This window comes from Myxine glutinosa, chromosome 14, assembly GCF_964187855.1.
Source record: "Myxine glutinosa chromosome 14, kmMyxGlut1.1, whole genome shotgun sequence".
In the NCBI taxonomy this organism is placed as follows: domain Eukaryota; kingdom Metazoa; phylum Chordata; class Myxini; order Myxiniformes; family Myxinidae; genus Myxine; species Myxine glutinosa.
Window position 1 is genome coordinate 61,507,396 of NC_136274.1, and position 19,401 is coordinate 61,526,796.

Genomic DNA, 19,401 nt, shown 5'->3' on the forward strand with positions numbered 1-19,401 from the left:
CCCTCTCTTAGTTCCTCTCTCTTTGTTCCTCTCTCTTTGTCCTCCTCTCTTTGTCCCTCTCTCTTTGTCCCTCTCTCTTTATCCCTCTCCTCCTTTTCTCAATTTCAATTTCCTAAATGTGGGTTCCGTCCTCCCTGAGTACGTAATAAGTAGATTGCCCATGGCCATTCATTTTGGATTTCATTCGCGATACCGCAATTCATCTATTCTCCCTCGGAATTTGTCATAATTTTGATTCATTCATTGACTTTCAGTCACTCTTTGTGCATGCATTTTATCATTCCAGTGTCACGTGACATTTTTATTTCCTTTCACCCAATCAAGTATTGTACACCGCACCTTTCCTATGCCATCTCCAGGCGTTGCAAATCGTCATTGCCGGGCACCGAAGGGGGCTCGGCGGTGACGCACGCTGAAAGGGAGTACTCAGTTTTCACTTTGGTTGTTTTCTTGGTTGTTTTCTTGGTTGTTTTCTTGGTTGTTTTCTTGGTTGTTTTCTTGGTTGTTTTCTTGGTTGTTTTCTTGGTTGTTTTCTTGGTTGTTTTCTTGGTTGTTTGCTTGGTTGTTTTCTTGGTTGTTTTCTTGGTTGTTTTCTTGGTTGTTTTCTTGGTTGTTTTCTTGGTTGTTTTCTTGGTTGTTTTCTTGGTTGTTTTCTTGGTTGTTTTCTTCGTTGTTTTCTTCGTTGTTTTCTTCGTTGTTTTCTTGTTTGTTTTCTTGTTTGTCCGGACGATATCTCAGCCATCCTTTGAGCTCGGAAGCTGGAATTTCGGCACAATCGTGAGCAAGTCCTTTGTCAAAAACGGTATTTTTTGTTTTTTGATTAATCAATTAATTGAGGAGTTATTTAATTATTAGCGATTAATTAAGTACTTATTTAATTAATCAAATTTCCTTTCTCTTCTGTCCATTAACTCAGGCACCTTTTGAGTTAGGAAGCTGATATTTGGACATGCCAATGACCAGGTGATTTGGCTGCAAAGGCTATTTTTGATTTATTAATTAATCAATTGATGAATTAATCGATTAATTCTTTAATTATTCGATTAATGACTAAATTTTTTTTTTTTTAAGTTACAGTTTCTGATGAAATGGTGGTGGTTTATGTGTTCTATGACCGAATTGATTAATAATTTAATTTTTTAATGATTATTATTTATTTATTTTCATTATTAATCATTGATTTATTTTCTTTCTCATTTGGCCAATATCTTAGGCACCTTTTGAGCTAGGAAGCTAATATTTGGACATGAGTGACCAATACAAGTGATACAGCTCGCAAGGATATTTTTGATTTATTGATTAATCATTTAATCGATTAATTATTTATTGATTAATCAATTAATTATTTAATTTTTTATTAATGACTTATTTAATTAAATTTCTAAAAGACACATCTTCGGATGAAGCAGTAGTGGTTTAGTTATGCTATTAGCCAATTGATTAGGAAAATATTTTGCGATAATCTTTGATTTTAATTATACAATTGATCAATCAATTATTGTACACCTCTCCCTCAATGCAGTCTCTATGAGCTGCACTGCGGTATTGTCGGGCGCCAGAGGCGCCCCGGCAATGCCGCGCTGTAAGATATTTAATTATTTGGCATGGGGGCGGTGTACTTTGAATGTATCTGTGCTTGTTGTCAGTTTTTTTGTGTCGAGCACTTGATAAGCTGCTTGTCATGTCAACATTCTGGTTATAGCGGTTCAAATTAATGGCTGCGTATTTTTTAAAATTTATTATTTCATTCACTGTCAGTTCCTAATGAGACCCGTACTTACCAAACATGCATACCCTGGTGATTGCAGACCGAAAAGAGATGGAAACTCTGCACTGAACAGCTTTGATGGAATATGACTGTGAACTCTGACAGGGCCTGACTTTCTTTGCCACTTGCTCTGGATTTTGTGTGCAGATTATCCAAAACTTGAGGTGGAAATGAAAACGAAGAATGAAAGTTTGCTGAAAAACCTCGAAAACATAAAGATTACGGAGACGATTGAGCCTTCTTTACCGGTACTCAGACTTCCCCATTGCCTCCACGTTGTGATGAGCTGCCTCTCGGAAGCTTCCTGTCGTCATTTTACATCAGCCTGGTTGTAATCGTAGTTTTTTGCTTTTTACGCAGTTAAGTTTGTAAATTGCTAATGCTGGATACATCGTTTGGAACCGAGGATGGACTCATATCTTAAGGGTCGGTTTGAATCTGCTTTCTTAGCTTAAATGAGTTCTTTATTGATCGATACGATGACAACTACTACCGGGGTTGGCAGGGTGGCCGAGAAGTACGTACACCAACCCGAGGCTGTCTAGCTTGGGTTTGAATCTTTGCTCAGGAATAAACTGTCATTCCGGTGTTTCACAGATGGGTGATTCATCGATGTGTGTGCCACCCCTCAGATGGATATTAAACTGGGTGTCCTGTCTGCCGGCATTGGTTTGTGGACGTTAAAGATCCCACGGTGTCCTTTGTGAAGAGCAGGAAAGTTATCGCCAGCACCATGAACAGCTGTGCCCTTCGCCAATTAATGCTATCCACAGCCTTGTGCTGCATACAAAAGAAGAAGACCACTACTACCACATTACCAGCCATAATTATTCCCACCATCTTGTGGGGTTGGCTAGGGATTTTGACCCAAGTTTTTCACAAATTGTTACATCTGCCACTGAAGGTGGATGAAGGATATGTTTTCACCCCTGTTTTTCTGCTCTTCGTTTGCGAACAGGGTATCTCAAAAAGTTATGAATAGATTTGGGCGAAAGTTGGTGGACAAGAACGAATAGATTCAATTTTGGTAAAGATCTGAATATGGCTCTGGATACGAGAATATTTGGATTTTTTTTTTTAACTGATTCTTCACCATTGAGAGAAAATTATATTTCAAAAAGTTGTGGGAGGATTATAATAAAACTAGCTGGATGAGGCGGTTAGATGGCAAGAACAAGCCAATTAGATTTTGGTTCAGGTCCGGATCCAGATCCGGCCTATCAGTGGGATACAAAACATAAACTGTACAGCCTGGCGGAGATGTGTGCTCTACTGAGTGCCATTCTAGTTGTTGTTGTTGTTTTAATTGTTCAAGATGTAGACTCCATCTACATCTCGCTGTCTGATAATATGGACCAACTTCTATCTACCCATCCCAACTCTCTCTTCCTCATATGTGGTGATTTCAATTGTCGCCATGCCAGTTGGCTGGGTGTGGGTACCTCTCTCACCAGCCATGGCTCCTCAGCAAAGGACTTCTGCGACTCACTGGGACTGACACAATCTGTCAATTTCCCGACCCGGATCTCAGTCAACGGAGCATCTTCTCTTCTGGACTTGGTTATGACTAACTTCCCTGAAAATGTCTGCTGCTCTTCTGCTCCAATCGGCTCATCTGATCATGTGCTTGTTAAAGTGGACATCTCTGACCATTCTCAGAGAGCCTCCTCAGCGTCGGCGAGTCTGGCATTTCACTCAGGCCAACTGGCACGGTCTTCAAGCAGCCATCAATCATCTGGACTGGTCTCCCATCCCTACCGCCTCTGACATCAACTCATCCTGGGAATTCTTCCAAAGTAAATTGCTCTCTCTCATGCACAGATTTATCCCATCTCGTCTTCAGGTGTCATAGCCTTCCTCCCGTCCATGGTACACGGAATCTTGTGGTGAGGCTGTTGCCCAGAAACAACTTGCTTTTGTCTCCTGGAAAGCAAATCCAACGGAAGGAAATCTCATTTCCTTTCACAAAGCCCGAAACAAGTGTGTGCCCACCCTCAGGAGAGCCAGGAAACAATATCTCTCCGTTCTCAAGACCGAACTCTCTTATCTGTCTCCCTCTTCCAAATCCTGGTGGTGTCTGGTCAAATCTGTTTCTGGTGTTTGTTCCCCCTCCACCCCCTCCCTCACCTCAAACGGCTGCACCGCTGACTCCGCACGTGAAAAAGCTGAATGCCTCAACTCTGTGTTTGCCTCTAAATCTTGTGTCCCAAACCCATCCCTCTCTGTACCCACCATACCCAGTCGTACCCAGCTGCTCCTGGACTCTGTGTCCTTTCCTCCTGACAAGGTGGAAAAGTTTGTCAACCCTCGACTCTGATTCTGCAACTGGACCTGACGGCATCAGCCCACGGGTCCTAAAAGCCTGTTCTTCCGCTCTTTCACTCCCTCTCTCTGTTCTCTTCACCCTCTCGTTTGCTCAAGGTCATCTGCCATCTGTTTGGAAATCAGCCAACATCACCGCTTTGCACAAAAAAGGTGCAAAAACAGATCCTAGCAACTACAGACCAATCAGCCTTCTCCCAATTATCAGCAAAGTCATGGAATCCATCATTGCTTCGGATATGAAATCTTTCCTCTTCTCCAATGGCTTGATCTCTGATCATCAATTTGGTTTCAGACCTGGACACTCTACTCTGGACATGCTGTTTCTGCTTTCTCAACAATGGATGGAGGTCCTCAATACCAAACAGGAAATTAGAGCAGTCTCTCTTGACATATCACGTGCCTTCGATACGGTCTGGCACCCCGCCCTGCTCACCAAACTCTCCTCCTTTGGTATCCATGGAAATCTCCACGCATGGCTGGCGGATTTCCTCTGTAGTCGAAGTCAACGTGTGGCCCTGAATGGGTTTCTCTCATCTCATCTTCCTGTTCAGGCTGGAGTTCCCCAAGGCAGTGTTCTGGGCCCTGTGCTTTTTCTGGTCTTCATCAATGATCTCTCTGACTCTCTTGAAAATCCTCTCTATCTCTTTGCTTATGACTCTACTCTCTGTCGCTCCATTCCTCATCCCTCAGATCGGCAGTCTGCAGCGTCCTCACTCTCTGCAGACCTGGACAAAATCACAGACTGGGCAAACAAGTGGAACATGTCTTTCATTTCTGCCAAATCTCACACTCTTATGATGTCTCTCCGAAAAGACCGACTGGACAACCCTCCCATCCACTTTCTGAATAATCCTCTCCAAGAAGTTCTGTCACTCAAGGTTTTGGGTCTCACTATCTGCCATGATCTTTCCTGGGAAAACCACATTTCAAATCTGGCCTCCAAAGCCAGTCGCCGACTGGGCATCCTCCGTCGTGCGAAGTCCTTCCTTGGCACACCTGAGCTCCTCACCACATACAAGGCTTTCATCCGCAGCTCAATGGAATACTGCTCTCCCCTCTGGGCTGGTGCTCCTGCCTCACACCTAGCTCGTCTTCACGCTGTTGAAACCAAAGTGTTCAGAATCATTGGAATCTCCCACGATGAAGCTAACCCCAAGGGCCTTTCACTCACTCACTCACTCACCGCAGGCAGGTTGGTGGTCTTTCCGTCTTCTACCGACTCCTCTCTGGCCTTGCCCCCCCCAGCTCTCTCTGGGCTCTGTCCCCCAAATATTCATACAGGTCGCACAAGATCTGCCTGGAACCCTCTTATGGTTAAACTGCCAAAATCACGACTCTCTGCTCACCTTCACTCCTTCATTCCTCTTTTCTCCTGCCCCTGGAACAAACTCCCTCACTCCCTCACTCCCTCACTCCCTCACTCCCTCACTCCTTCAATCCCACTCCACCCTCCAGGTCTTTAAAACAGCTGTTCACCACCATCTCTTATCTTCCCTCATCCAAAACCTTGATCTTTTCTACCCCCGCTAATTTCACCCCAAATCCACTTTTTTGAAATACCAACTTCTGTCCTGGAAGTCCTTGGTGTCCTTGTGATTTATACTTCTCCCACCCCCCCCCCCCCCTTCCCACGCCTCCTCCCCCCAAGCCCTCTCCCTCCCACACATCTCCCTGCTCTCAAATGTTGTGTTTGTGTGCTTCCCCATCTCTCCCCATCTTGTCTTCCGCTCCCTCTTTTTATATATTTTGTTTGTCTGTTTGGTTTGTTTGTGAAATCAATGTTAGCTCTTTCACGAGCCTCGATTCTGTATACAAAAAAAAAAAAAAGCATTCGCCCTTGTGCTCCATTTACCTTCTGCTGTCGCTTTAGACTATAATTTGTTCCCATATGGTCTGGTCTGTTAGGGGGATTTTAAGGGGGGATTGTGCAAATTTGTCTACAAGCATGAAACTTGGCACACTTGTAGTTTGTGACCTGCTGAATTCAAATCTGCCGGGAGCCAAAGCCAATTCTCAATGGGAGCGCCATATTTGACACTTCAAAATGGCCGCCACTCAAAAACTGACTTTTCCGTTACTGGCCAACCAAAAGTCACATAATTACAATTAAAAGCACTTTTCTAGTGTTTTGGACCTCACTGATTCTAAATCTGATGTCTGTTTGACAGTAGCCTTGACAGGAAATTTTACATTTTTTTTTTTTAATGTTTGACATTTTTTTTAAATTTCGATTTTTTTTATTTAAAATTTTTTTTATTTTTTTTATTTCATGAACATGGGATTGTGAGTTCTGGACCTTTGAGCCCAGATCTCTAGAGACTCAGGTGGTCCCTCAACACCAGAGCAGTAATTGGAGTATGACTTCTGTCTGAGGAGATACAGACCCATGACAGAGACCTGGTGAGCATAGCGAGTGCGCTTTATATGATGCTCATGAAGCACAGACTGGGCACGGCCAGATGTGAGGACCTGGGCCTGAGTAAGAATGTTGCTCCACCCAGAGTCCCGCAGCAACTTACCAATCATCTGGTGCAGTTTGTCCTCTATGTGTAGAGCGCCCATCATCAGGACCAGCTTATCTTCCCCCATTGTGTCAGGGAATGACCACTGCAGCTGCTTAGCGATGGCATACAGAGGCTGGTCACCACCAAGCACAGGAGTTTGACCAGGGTTGAGGGCCTCTGTGCCTTGCATTGTGAGATGCATTGCATGTTTCATCATAGAAGGTGTGGCTGCTTTGTCAGGGAACAGGTAGAACCCCTATCAATGCCTTAGGCTTCACAGAGTCATCACTCATGAGTCGGGAGTTGTAGCCTGACCAGGTGATGACTTCACCTTCTGGCAATGTGTCCTGTTTCAGCACTGTGGACACATGTGCCATCCAGGACTCATCCTTGAATTTGGCTCCATGTAGCAGATTATGAGATGGCCGAGAATTGAGATCTGGAGTACATGGTACATGCAAATCATTGCTTGAGAATTCAGCTGGCTGAACCACTGTGTAGGATTCAGGAAGTTGTGGTACAGTAGTGTCTGTAGGATCCAGCTCGATAGAGGGTCGCTGTACTCCTTGGTTGTCCCAAGGCAGGTGGTTTGTCACGCTGATTGCTGTCCCATGGACCTCATCATGGGAGAAGTTACCTTGGTTGCTGCTATCCAAGTTGTCTACATCAAAGGTCACGAAGACCCCACTACGGATGTTTGTGGGCAGCACAACTCCATCCTGGACAAACTGTTTGACGTGTGCTCGTGCCATGGATCGCCTGATCTCCAAGACACGACTGTAAGACACAGAAACCCCAAAGGCATTGGCATTATTGATCTCTTTCTTCCACCTACCCTCACCATGCAGCTTGAGGCCCTGGTACAAAGGGAAAGGGGTCTCATGTTCTTTGTTGTGACGGATGTTGCTGGACTTTGTGGCATGATGTGAACCACTGCAGGTATTATAAATAATCTGCTGGGCAATGGCGCTTGCAACTCTTGCCCTGCCTTGTACCTGCGCCTGCAACTCCTCATTGCTCTGTTCACGCAAGATTGAGGGGCCCTGGAGCAGGATGTTGAGGAAGCTTCTCAGCTGTCCAGGGATGGGAGATGTCAGGGAATCAGAGGCAAAAGAACCAGTAAATGGTTCTTGCCTCTGGAGACAGCATTTCCTAAGTATTACTGCTGCTCGCATCAACAACAAAGCATCATCCTGACCTATCTGGGACTTATGGGCTTCAGCTATTAGATCTCCAACGTTCTGGTTGCTGGAGATATAGACTTCCTTGCCCTGGGAGAACTCTGTCGACTCAGGAAGCAGCTTCAGAAGATACTCCTTGAACCGTGTGGCATGTGGTTCCCTGGTATCAGAACAGGGAATTCCCTGTTGCTCCACAAGTGTTCTATATAACTGTCGCAAAGCAGACAGTTTGAAGACTGAGTCAGAGTCCTCGACTAAAGCAACAATTTGCGCAATGGCAACTGAATTGAAGTGAGGGGCAGGAGGACCTGCAGATGATCTGCGATCCTCAGCACGAGCTGAGTCTCTCAGGTGCAAGTAACACTGTACATGATAGTGTCACCAGCGTGGGCATCAGCTGCATGGGCAATCAGTTTGCCCAGAAGATTGAAATTGTTGGTGCTCTGAGCCCAGGTCTTTAAGTTTGTGTCTACATTAAATGTTTCAACTTTACATAGATTCTTTTGGTCCTGTCCCTCACATATTATGCAACAAGGAGACTTCTGAGGAGCAGAAGACACTGCAAAACTGGACCGTAGTTTCTTAGGTGAGTTTTGGTCACTAGAATCCTCTTTTTCAGTGAACCATCTCAGGCGAGAGTTACTGCAGTAGGTTCTGCAAACTTTGTGATATTTGGCATTGTGTGTCTGAAGCGTCTTAGCAATGCCCTGGCCCTCATCAAGCTGAGCCCATGACACTTTCAAACAAGAAGGCATGACACCAATGGCTTTAAAACCATTCAGATCTTTCTCAATTGAAGCAAGGCCCTCTTCCGTTGGCGTCTGCAACCGTTCATCCTTTTCTTCTTGGCAGACACAGCAAAGCTCCCAGTTGATGGCATCCATCCTTGCCATCCACCACCAGTACAGCTAGGACTTCTATTCTCTATTCTTCTATTCTATTCTTCTATTCCCACAGCAGAACGACAGGCACCTGAAATAAAATTTAAAAAATAAAATGTAAATAAAAAAATTAAATTAAAAAAAAATTGTCAAACATTAAAAAAAAAAAAAAATGTACAATTTCCTGTCAAGGCTACTGTCAAACAGACATCAGATTTAGAATCAGTGAGGTCCAAAACCCTAGAAAAGTGCTTTTAATTGTAATTATGTGACTTTTGGTTGGCTAGTAACGGAAAAGTCAGTTTTTGAGTGGCGGCCATTTTGAAGTGTCAAATATGGCGCTCCCATTGAGAATTGGCTTTGGCTCCCGGCAGATTTGAATTCAGCATGTCAAAAACTACAAGTGTGCCAAATGTCATGCTTGTAGACAAATCTGCACAATTTTCCCCTAACAGACCAGACTAATAGTGGAGCAGCTTAACTTAGATATTTATAAGGATTGTGCATTTTGTGATAAAAGCAACACACTTGCCACACATAAAGACACTTATAATATGAACAGATTTGGATATTGGGCCACCTCACATTTTGCCCATGGTGGCAAAGCAGCCATTTTCCAAAATGGCCACCAGCGGTCACTTTTATTTTCTATATATGATGTACTGGGGAAGACAGTGGGTCGACCGTGGATGCTAATGTGCTTTTAAAAGTCCAAGACTGTTTAGGGAGTGCCTATTATTTCATTTGGTACCACAATAGATAACTATAATTGTATTAGTTAGTATAAATAGGTTTGCGACACGGCATCTGGTGAGATTCCAAATGGATATTAATTTTGAAAATCATGCACATTGATGAAAAAAAGGGGATTTTCATTTTCTTGGTCCACTTTTCCTGAAAAGCAAGTACCAATGTAATAATAACATAAATGAACAAAGAAATAAATCCATGCGGTTCCCATTATATTACAAGTCATTCTTTCCCGATTGCACTTTTGGTGTCTCGCCATTTCGTTACGTTGTTATTTTTTGCGCACTATCCGCTAAACATCGGTTTCGTATTTGCGAATGAAAGTCACCGTAACCAAGAGCCCCGGATGAGGCCTTTGCCTGTCAATAACAAAAATTACCACAGGGTTCTGCTCTTTGTGCGTTCTCTGTGACAAGCATCATTCGCGATGTATCTTGATGCCCTGACAGAATTGGCCTCCTGGTTTCATGCTTTAGACCACACTAATTATGCCAGGTGGATCCCTGTTCACCTGAGGGACATGGCTGAACTTCCAACAAAGCACCCACATGTAGGCAGGAAATTCCAGGAAGGTAGTTTCACTGTGCAGAAGACGAAGAAAGTGTTTTCTACCATCGCAATTGACAAGGCACATGAACAAAATAATGCCTGCATCAAAGGAGATGGTGGAGCAGTTGGCCTCACTGATAACCCCAGTGCCCTGCGCCGGTGGATGATTGCGGGGCCAGAAGTTGCCCGGATCATAGAAGAATTCGAACTTGAGAATGAGAACTGGAGGAGGCTAGTGGACACGTCATCATGACCAGACACCAAGCGTGCAGACTGCATTCACCAAAGATGTCCAATCTCTTGTCAGCGTCATGGAAGAGCTTGGCAACCCCTTTGAGGAAGAAAGTATGGATCTGGTTGTCCTTGATACAAAGAACATCGCAGCCCCCGTTGCAGTTCAGGCAGTTCAGAATGTTAAGAGGATTGGCCAAGAGCAGTTCCAGGCTTTTACCAAGAGAATGTCTGGTGGAAAGAACCAAGCCTATTTATGACACCATTCATCGAAACAACCTGAAGGTGTTCAGTAAGTCGGCTCCCAGAAGTGTCAGCAAGGGGAAACAGCAGGTAGTCTCACTCAAGAATGACTTACAACTTTTCTCTCGGCTGTACATAAGCTGTCAGACGAGAGACGGAAACCTTGATGAATTCTTTCGACATGAGAATCAGGCATGTCCTCCGTCACTCTCTGATGGAGGAAGTCTCCACCTTGGTACGAAAAGTGATCTACTCACATGCTTGGAAGCCATCTCATGTCCAGTCTGACCGTCCTGCTGCCACGAGCGTAGTTCTTGATGGAGCTGTCATCGTTCAGATGCTGAAGCCAGCTGCAGCCAAGAACTTCGATGAATATGCTCAACAGATATTCATTCCATATATGTCTACAAAGCTTCAAACTGCATCTCACCTGGATTTGGTGTGGGACAGCTACTATGCAAATTCTCTGAAAGCAAGTGCAAGAGCAAAGCGCGGGACAGGAGTGCGAAGACGTGTGATGGCTGGAACAACCATACCGAGAAACTGGCAGAACTTTCTCAGAGTAGATAGCAACAAGGTAGATCTGTTCAATTTTCTCTCTGAAGTTCTGTATAAGTAGTTTGATAACGACAACAAACAACTGGTCATTACTAATGGGGAAGCCATTCTCAGCAAGCCAGCGCTATCAGATGTAGCATCACTCACCCCATGCAACCACGAAGAAGCAGATAGTTGCATGATGTTGCATGCAGCCCATGCAGTCAGGCACGGCCACCATAAAAATAGTGATTCGGACAGTAGACACTGACTGACGTTGTGGTGTTGGCCGTCTCAGTATCCATGGGGTTTGCATCAGAAGATGAACTGTGGTTAGCATTTGGAACTGCCAAGTCTTTTCGGTGCCTGGCAGCCCACGAAATAGCAGCTGTACTAGGACCAGAGAAATCGCAGGCATTGCCAATGTTCCATGCCCTGACTGGATGCGATACAGGGTCGAGTTTCGCAGGGCATGGTAAGAAAAGTGCCTGGGCAATCTGGAGCGTGTTACCAGAACTCACAACTGCACTACTAAAGCTATCTTCTGCGCCAAGTGATATACCAGAATATGTCATGTGCACCATCGAAAGGTTTGTTATCCTGCTCTACGACAGAACCAGTACATGCATGGACATTGACAAGGCAAGAAAGAAACTCTTTGCAAAGAAGAACAAAGTTCATCTGATTCCACCAACCAAGGCAGTGCTGGAGGAGCATGTCAAGAGAGCTGCCTACCAGGGAGGTCATGTATGGGGCCAGACACTGGTATCAGCACCAGACCTACCTCCACCGACCAGCTGGGGCTGGGTCAAGACTGAGGGTGGGATGTACGAGCCATATTGGACAAAACTACCTGAGGCGGCCAACACCTGTTATGAGCTAATCTCATGCAAGTGCAAGAAAGGTTGTGTGAGCCGATGCAAATGCAAAAAGGCTGCACTTGAATGCACTGCTCTGTTTGTGTGAAGGGGAGTGCTCACAAAATTGAGTTCCTGGGAATTGCGACAGCAACTTTGGCGGTATATCTGTAGAAGAAACAGACTTTGACAAACGTTTCATCTGATAAATGTTACAAATTATCCATCAGTTTGTTCCTCAACATGCAATTGCTTTAGTTACTAGTATGTCATGGCTATGTTTATGTTTATGTATGATCCTTTCAATTTTAACAATTTTGAATAAATTGTAATTCTAATGACTGATATTTCATTTATAACAATGACAATGTTGAACTATACAACAATATTGCTTGTAACATCAGAAATCATAAAATATATGCATAATAATGAGACATCTTCTACAGATTGTTTGTTGTTATTTTATCCAATAACTATTATAACAATCATGTAAGTGCCCCTAATTACTTGACAATCACTTTGCACAATAATGCAAAAGCTTAGAATGCCAAATATACTCAATTGTTGTCAGCTAGTTCCTCTGATATTGGCATGTCTGCAGTCTGCACACACAATTTCCGAATTTAGTTCCGATTAATTAGCATAAGCGCCATTTTGGAAATTGGCAACCATTGGTGCCCAGGCCCAAATTTGAGATGGCCCAATATCTATATCTGTTTGTAATATGTCAGTCTACATGTGTACCAATTTTGGTGCTTTTATCACAATTTGCAAAATGGTTTTGCTAAGCTGCCCCACTACCAATACAATTCACATATTTACTATCGCATATGCAAAGGATGTGATGCACCCTCTTTGAAATGAATTGCCAGTGGATGAAAAATTTCCATGTTTCACCTGGGCAATTAAAAAGAATGGAATGGCTGACATTTGAATGTAGCAGGAATTTGGAATTTATTCAAGGTGCTGGAGATAACTTCCCTAATCTTAAACACACCATGGGATGATTAACGACAAGCAACAACCAGTGCTGGGAGACGGGTCTTCCAGTTTCACGATAATCCGAGGGATGGTGTGTGCATTGATTTATAGCCACCAGAATAGCGCTTCAGAACTGCGTCGAGATTTTAACTCTGGCTAAACAGCTCAGAGGCGAGCTCACGTACCTGTAGGATATCTTGAGAGTCCTATTGGTTACTTATTCTACTTTGGGTTTAATCATGACAAATAGAATTTAGTTTTTTGTAATGTCCTCCTGCCATCTTGCATTGTAATCTCCAGATTTCAAATGAAGATCGATTTTCAGCACGGGTGTTGAACCAACAGCGCCGGATGTCAAAGACGAATTTTACCTTCAAAGAGCTTGGTTTTGTGGACGTACTGACTGTACCTTCGGGACGGATTTCCATTGTCGAAGTGGTTACGCTGCTAGGGAAGGCAAAGAGTGACCCGAGTACATGGACACCACAGCATGTGGCTGAAGAGTACAGCATTTCTGAGGAGCAGGCCCGCATGTTACTCGAGAATTTCTCCACTTTTGAAGTGGTATTCACTGCCGATGCGAAGGAAAGGTCGACTGAAGGGAAGCATCCGGAGATGATTAATACACCATCGTGACGAGTATCCCTCTCTGAGAGTAAAAAGTTGTGTAAGGTGCACTGATGTAATTTCCAAACAAACGTCGATTTATTGAAAAAGAAGAATGTCTGTGTGATGTCTGGTTTTATTTTATTTCATTTTTCTAAATCTATGTTCTAAATCTTCCCAGATGGAATTAAAGGAAGATGGAAAAGATATATGGAAATGCTGTTGAATACAGAGAATGAATGGGATGGCAACATAGAGAGTAACCCAGTTTTAGGACCGGCAAAGAAGATAACTGAGAAGGAAGTTGAGGAAGCGATAAAAGCAATGAAGAGTAGAAAAGCGGGAGGGTCGACGGGAGTTGTGGGAGATATGTTGAAGGCAGCAGGAAGTTGGGGTGTGAAGAGAATGACAGAGATCTGTAATCTGGTGGTGAAAGAAGGCCGCATTCTAGTGGATTGGGAACAGAGTACCCTCGTCCCTCAATACAAGGGGAAAGGTGACCCTCTCGAGTGTGGCTCGTACCGAGCGATAAAGTTATTGGAGCATGGAATGAAGGTATTGGAAAGGGTGTTGGAGAGGAGGATAAGGAAGAAGGTGAAGATCGACGAAATGCAGTTTGGATTTATGCCAGGAAGAGGAACGACAGACGCGCTCTTTATTGTGAGGCAGCTGCTGGAGAAGTGGAAGAAGTTGTTTCTTGGGTTTGTTGATCTGGTGGAGAAAGCATTCGATAGGGTTCCACGCGAAGTATTGACATGGGCATTGAGGAAGTTAGGAGTGGAGGAATGGTTGATCAGAGTACTGATGGCAATGTACAAAAGAGCGCGCACAGCTGTAAGGATGAAGGACGGGAACAGTGGTGAGTTTGAGGTGAAGGCGGGAGTGCATCAGGGGTCGGTACTAAGTCCACTACTATTTGTAGCTGTGATGGAGGTGCTGGCTCAGAACGTAAAGGAGGGTTTACCGTGGGAGTTGTTGTATGCAGATGATCTGGTGTTGATTGCGGAAAGTATGGATGGACTGAAGGAAAAGATGAACAAATGGAAGGAATGTATGGAGACCTTTCGTCTGAAGGTGAATATCGGGAAGACGAAGGTTATTGCAAGTGGTAAAGCATGCGGTGAGGTGGAAAGAACTGGGAAGTGGCCATGTGCTGTGTGCAGGAAGGTTGTCGGAGTGAACTCCATTCAATGTACAATGTGCGCTGAGTGGGTTCATCAAAAATGTAGTGGTCTGAGAGGGTCATTAACCAGTGTGGCAGCTACATTCAAGTGTAAGGTGTGCACAGAGGAAGCTGCAGATGGAGGAAATTTTGAGTTGGATCTTGGAGACGGCGTGAAGCTGGAAGGTGTGAAAACATTTTGCTACCTTGGAGACGTGCTGAATAGAGAAGGTGGATCAGACTCGGCAACGGTTGCTGGAGTGAGATGTGCATGGAAGAAGTTTCGGGAACTGGGTGGTGTGCTGATGAGGGGAGTGTCGTTGAAGCTGAAGGGAAAGGTGTATGCTGCATGTTTGAGAAGTGTTATGATTTATGGGAGCGAGACTTGGGTAATGAACGTAGAGCAGCAACGAAGGGTGGAAATGCGAGTGGTTCGGTGGATGTGCGGAGTATCGTTGAGAGAGAGGAAGACAAATGATGAATTGCGAAAGATGATGGGAATCGAGCCTGTGATAGATGCTGTGAAGAGGAACAGGTTGAGAAGGTTTGGTTACGTGTTGAGGAAGGATGAAAGTGACTGGTTGAGAAGAGTGATGGAAATGAAGATAGAAGGAAGTAGAGGACGGGGAAGACCGATAAAGACTTGGCTAAAGATGGTGGAAGAAGAAATGCGGGCAAGTGGGTTAACAAGGAGAGATGCAGAAAATAGGGCAAATTGGTGAAGATTGTCATGGGGACCGCAAGGCTAACCCCCGCTCTAGCAGGGAAAATGGCCTTAAAATGCATGTTGTTGTTTGTTTGTTTTCTAAATCTATGTTTTACTGTATATGTGATGGGACATCCTGACGTTTCTCCTCTTTTTTGCAGATATGTCTATCCATCCACTGGTTTTGGTCAAAAAGTAAACAAAATGAAGATTTCATACTTGAATGCCCGTGTTTCATATTGTCAAATCCCCGTGCTTGGCAACACGATTGGTGTAATCCGCCCATCCAGGAGAGTCCTTGTCTCCTGGTAAAATTCAGCTGTTCACTGTATGTGGATATGTACAGGTAGTGAACAAAAAAAAAAAATGGAAACACCAATGTAAAGTCACTTAATCGGGTGTTGGGCCACCATGTGCTGCCTGTATGCGCCGTGGAATGGGAATGCATGGGGAATTCTGCAGGAGGGATGCGGCAGCATTCTCCCACGAGAATGTCGATCAACTGACACCTGTTTGATGGAGGTGGAAAACGCTGTCTCGGGGGTCGTTCCAGAATATCCCATAAATGCTCGATTGGGTTCAGGTCTGGTGACTAAGAAGGCCATGACATTTGGGTGACCTGATCTGTGGATGGGAGTATTTGGGCGGGGGGGGTGGGGGGTGGGGATTCCTATTGCAACCATGCTAGCCATAATTTATTACAGGCAACCAGACCTGTGCAGCATTTTTATATATGACCCTAAGCATGCTGGGATGTTATTTGCTTAATTAACACATGGGCCACACGTGTGTGGGAGCCGTTGCTTGGTGGCCCTCATTTAGTACCCAGGCGTTTCCATTTTTGTCCACTACCGGTATGTGTATCTGAATGTTGTAGAATCAAAAACGGGTAAAGCAATATCCACCAAATTCGTGTCTGTTTTATCACAAACCTGCCCTTTTTAAAAGCCCCTCGTTCCAGGATCAAGGAAGCTGCCGGAATGGGAACTTAATGTCGCGGTTCCAATGGTAATGTTTATTATTCTAGGACAGCAGGGGCCCTTTCGGAGGACATGGGAGGAACACACAAATTATATGTAGTAATATTTCTGCAAGTAATAGAATAATATATAAAAGTGCACTGAAGGAGCTCACAAACAACTCGAATGGCACTTGGTTGAGTGCATACCTCCACCAGGCTGTGAACGGTCTACGTTTTGGATCCCACTGATAGACTGGTTCTGGATCTGGCCCTGAACCAAAATCTAATCGGCTTATTATTGTCACCTACCGAACTTCTCCACTACGTTTCATCCAAATCCGTCCACAACTTTTTGAGATGTGTTGTATATCGTTTTGGCCCTATCTCTCAATGGTGAAGTATCACTTTAAAAATTCTCGCAAGTGGATCTTCACCAAAATGGAATCATTTCGGCCTTCTCACACACTCAACCTGTCCACTAAGTTTTGGCCGAATCCTTCCACAACTTTTTGAGACACCCAGCTCACAAACAAACAGATGGGGTGAAAGCACAATTAAGGGTTATGGCAAAGGTTGTGGCTACTTGGTCACCACTTCTCCTCAATCCCCCTACCGGAGATATCAAAGACTAGGGTGATACAAATTCTCGATGTAAATGTGTATGCTGTCGCACTGCACCCAGTGGTACGAAAAGTAACACGAAAAGAAAACTGCTAATTCTCTGTATGTATACTATGTATAGGTATTGGTTGATTTTAAAAAAACTGCACAAACTGCTTTTCGTCCACTTTGTGGAATCTATTATTATTATTATTTTTATGCCTCCGCCGACAAAGTCGCCGGAGACATTATGTTTTCGGGTTGTCCGTCTGTACGGGCTAAACCTCGTTTTTCTCAGCAACCACGTCAGATTGAGACAAAACTTTCATGGTAGTAGTAGTGGGGCGGCTTAGCCCAAATATTCAAAAGAATTGTGCATTTTGTGATACAAGCACCAAATTTGGCACAAATGTACATTAATATGTTGCGAACATTTTCAGATATTGGGCCACTTGAAATTCCGTAATTTTTTTTTTCAAATTTTTTCAAATTTCGTCATTTCAAATTTTTCGGGTGACACCGTCACAATTTCGGTCTTCGAGGCCGGCCGATAGGCAAAGTGTGACCGGAAGGGACGAGGTTCTCCTGACCACGTGGCCCTCGATCTGGGAAGCGAGAGGCGTTCCATTAGTGGACGCGCCCCTCACGCCCGACTTTTGGGCGGCCCCGGCAGGCCGTTTGTTTTGACGTTCCGTGACAGGCCCCGCACCCCCACCTCCGGGCCGACCGGAAGCTTGTGCTGAGTACATCATACCTGAACAACTCAGTGAGGCAGAACACAGCAGTGCACACCAGGGTGACCCCTTCAGTGCATAAACCAATTAACCTGTCCACTGCAGGGCATATAGAAATGAAGTTATTTTCTGCATATAATAATAATATAAGTTCAGTTCTATATAACAATTTCTGTTATCACCACTACCACTACAACTACCACTACTACAAGCTTTGTCTGGAATTTTGTGGACTAACAGACAAACAGACATACAGACAAGCTGGGATCAAAACATTACCTCCTTCCACCATTGAGTGTAGAGCCAGAGGTAAACATCATGGAAATTATATCATGCCCTAGATTTAATTCATGCTTACCCGTGTATTTGCTTCACTGGTTCACAAGGTCTTTTGCATACATGTAATTCAGACTCTCGTCTTCATTGCTGACCACACAATGTTCGCAACATATTAATGTACATTTGTGCCAAATTTGGTGCTTGTATCACAAAATGCACAATTCTTTTGAATATTTGGGCGAAGCCGCCCCACTATATCGGCCGGCCTCGAAGACCGAAATTGTGACGGTGTCACCCGAAAAATTTGAAATGACGAAATTTGAAAAAATTTGAAAAAAAAAATTGCGGAATTTCAAGTGGCCCAATATCTGAAAATGTTCGCAACATATTAATGTACATTTGTGCCAAATTTGGTGCTTGTATCACAAAATGCACAACAGGTTTGCTATGCTGCTACACTATAGTGACACCCATGCAAAATGTTTTTATGATAATTGTGACGTCATGTCACGTAGTATGGCATCCATCTTGGATTAAAAGCAAATAATTAGAAGCAGATGCTACACTCCAGGCTGGTCAAAATCACATGTATCTGGTGTATCTGCCATGGTCTTTCCTGGGAAAAGCACATTTCCAAGCTGGCCTCCAAAGCCAGTCGCCGACTGGGCATCATTGTCGTGCAAAGTCCTTCCTTGGCAAACCTGAGCTCCACCACGTACAAGGCTTTCATCCGCAGCTCAATGGAATACTGCTCTCCCCTCTGGGCTGGTGCTCCTGTCTCACACCTAGCTCGTCTTCACGCTGTCGAAACCAAAGCTTTCAGAATCGTTGGAATCTCCCGCGATGAAGCTGATTGTGAGGGCCTTTCATTCACTCACCGCGGGCAGGTAGGTGGTCTTTCTTGCTTCTACCGACTCCTATCCGGCCTAGCTGTGCTCTGTCCCCCAAATATTCCTCCAGGTCGCACAAGATCTGCCAGCAACCCTCTGATGGTTAAACTGCCAAAATCTAGGCTCTCTACTCACCTTCACTCTTTCATTCCCCTTTTCTCCCACCTCTGGAACAAACTCCCTCACTCTCTTCAATCCCACTCCAGGTCTTTAAAACAGCTGTTCACCACCATCTCTTATCTTCCCCCATCCAAAACCTTGATCTTTTCTACCCCCGCTAATTTCACCCCAGATCCACTTTTTGGAAATTCCAACTTCTTTCCTGGAAGTCCTTGCAGTGTCCTTGTGTTTTATACCTCTCCCACCCCCCCCCCCCCTTCCCATGCCCCGCCCCCAAAGCCCTCGCCCTCTCTCAGATCTATCGATGTCTCCATGTCTCTCGGTCCCTGCTCTCAAATGTTGTGTTTGTGTCCTTCCCCCTCACTCCCCATCTTGTCTACCGCTCCCGATGTTATATGTTTTTGTGTCGGTTTGTCTTTCTGTGTGATTAATGTTCGCTCTTTCACGAGCCTCGATATTGTATACAAAAAAAAAAAAAATACAACGCTTGATCCAATCAGTATGAAAAAAATATATAATTATCTGCTACTGTTTGT

General features: G+C 44.3%; 1 protein-coding gene across 3 annotated transcripts in view; it reads left to right on the plus strand.

Annotated features, from left to right (window-relative positions):
* The window catches only part of NDUFAF4 (NADH:ubiquinone oxidoreductase complex assembly factor 4), a 29,154-nt gene extending 13,657 nt beyond the window's left edge, over positions 1-15,497 (plus strand). The window contains exons 2-4 of one of the 3 annotated variants that reach the window (XM_068135964.2): positions 1,916-2,016; positions 13,108-13,479; positions 15,443-15,497. In XM_068135964.2, coding sequence (XP_067992065.1) covers positions 1,916-2,016; positions 13,108-13,443 — 437 coding nt within the window. In that variant the 3' untranslated portion in view covers positions 13,444-13,479; positions 15,443-15,497. The remainder of the gene's footprint in view (positions 1-1,915; positions 2,017-13,107; positions 13,480-15,442) is intronic. The other 2 variants (XM_068135965.2, XM_068135966.2) reach the window with 2 other exon arrangements.
* Positions 15,498-19,401: the final 3,904 nt, after the last annotated feature.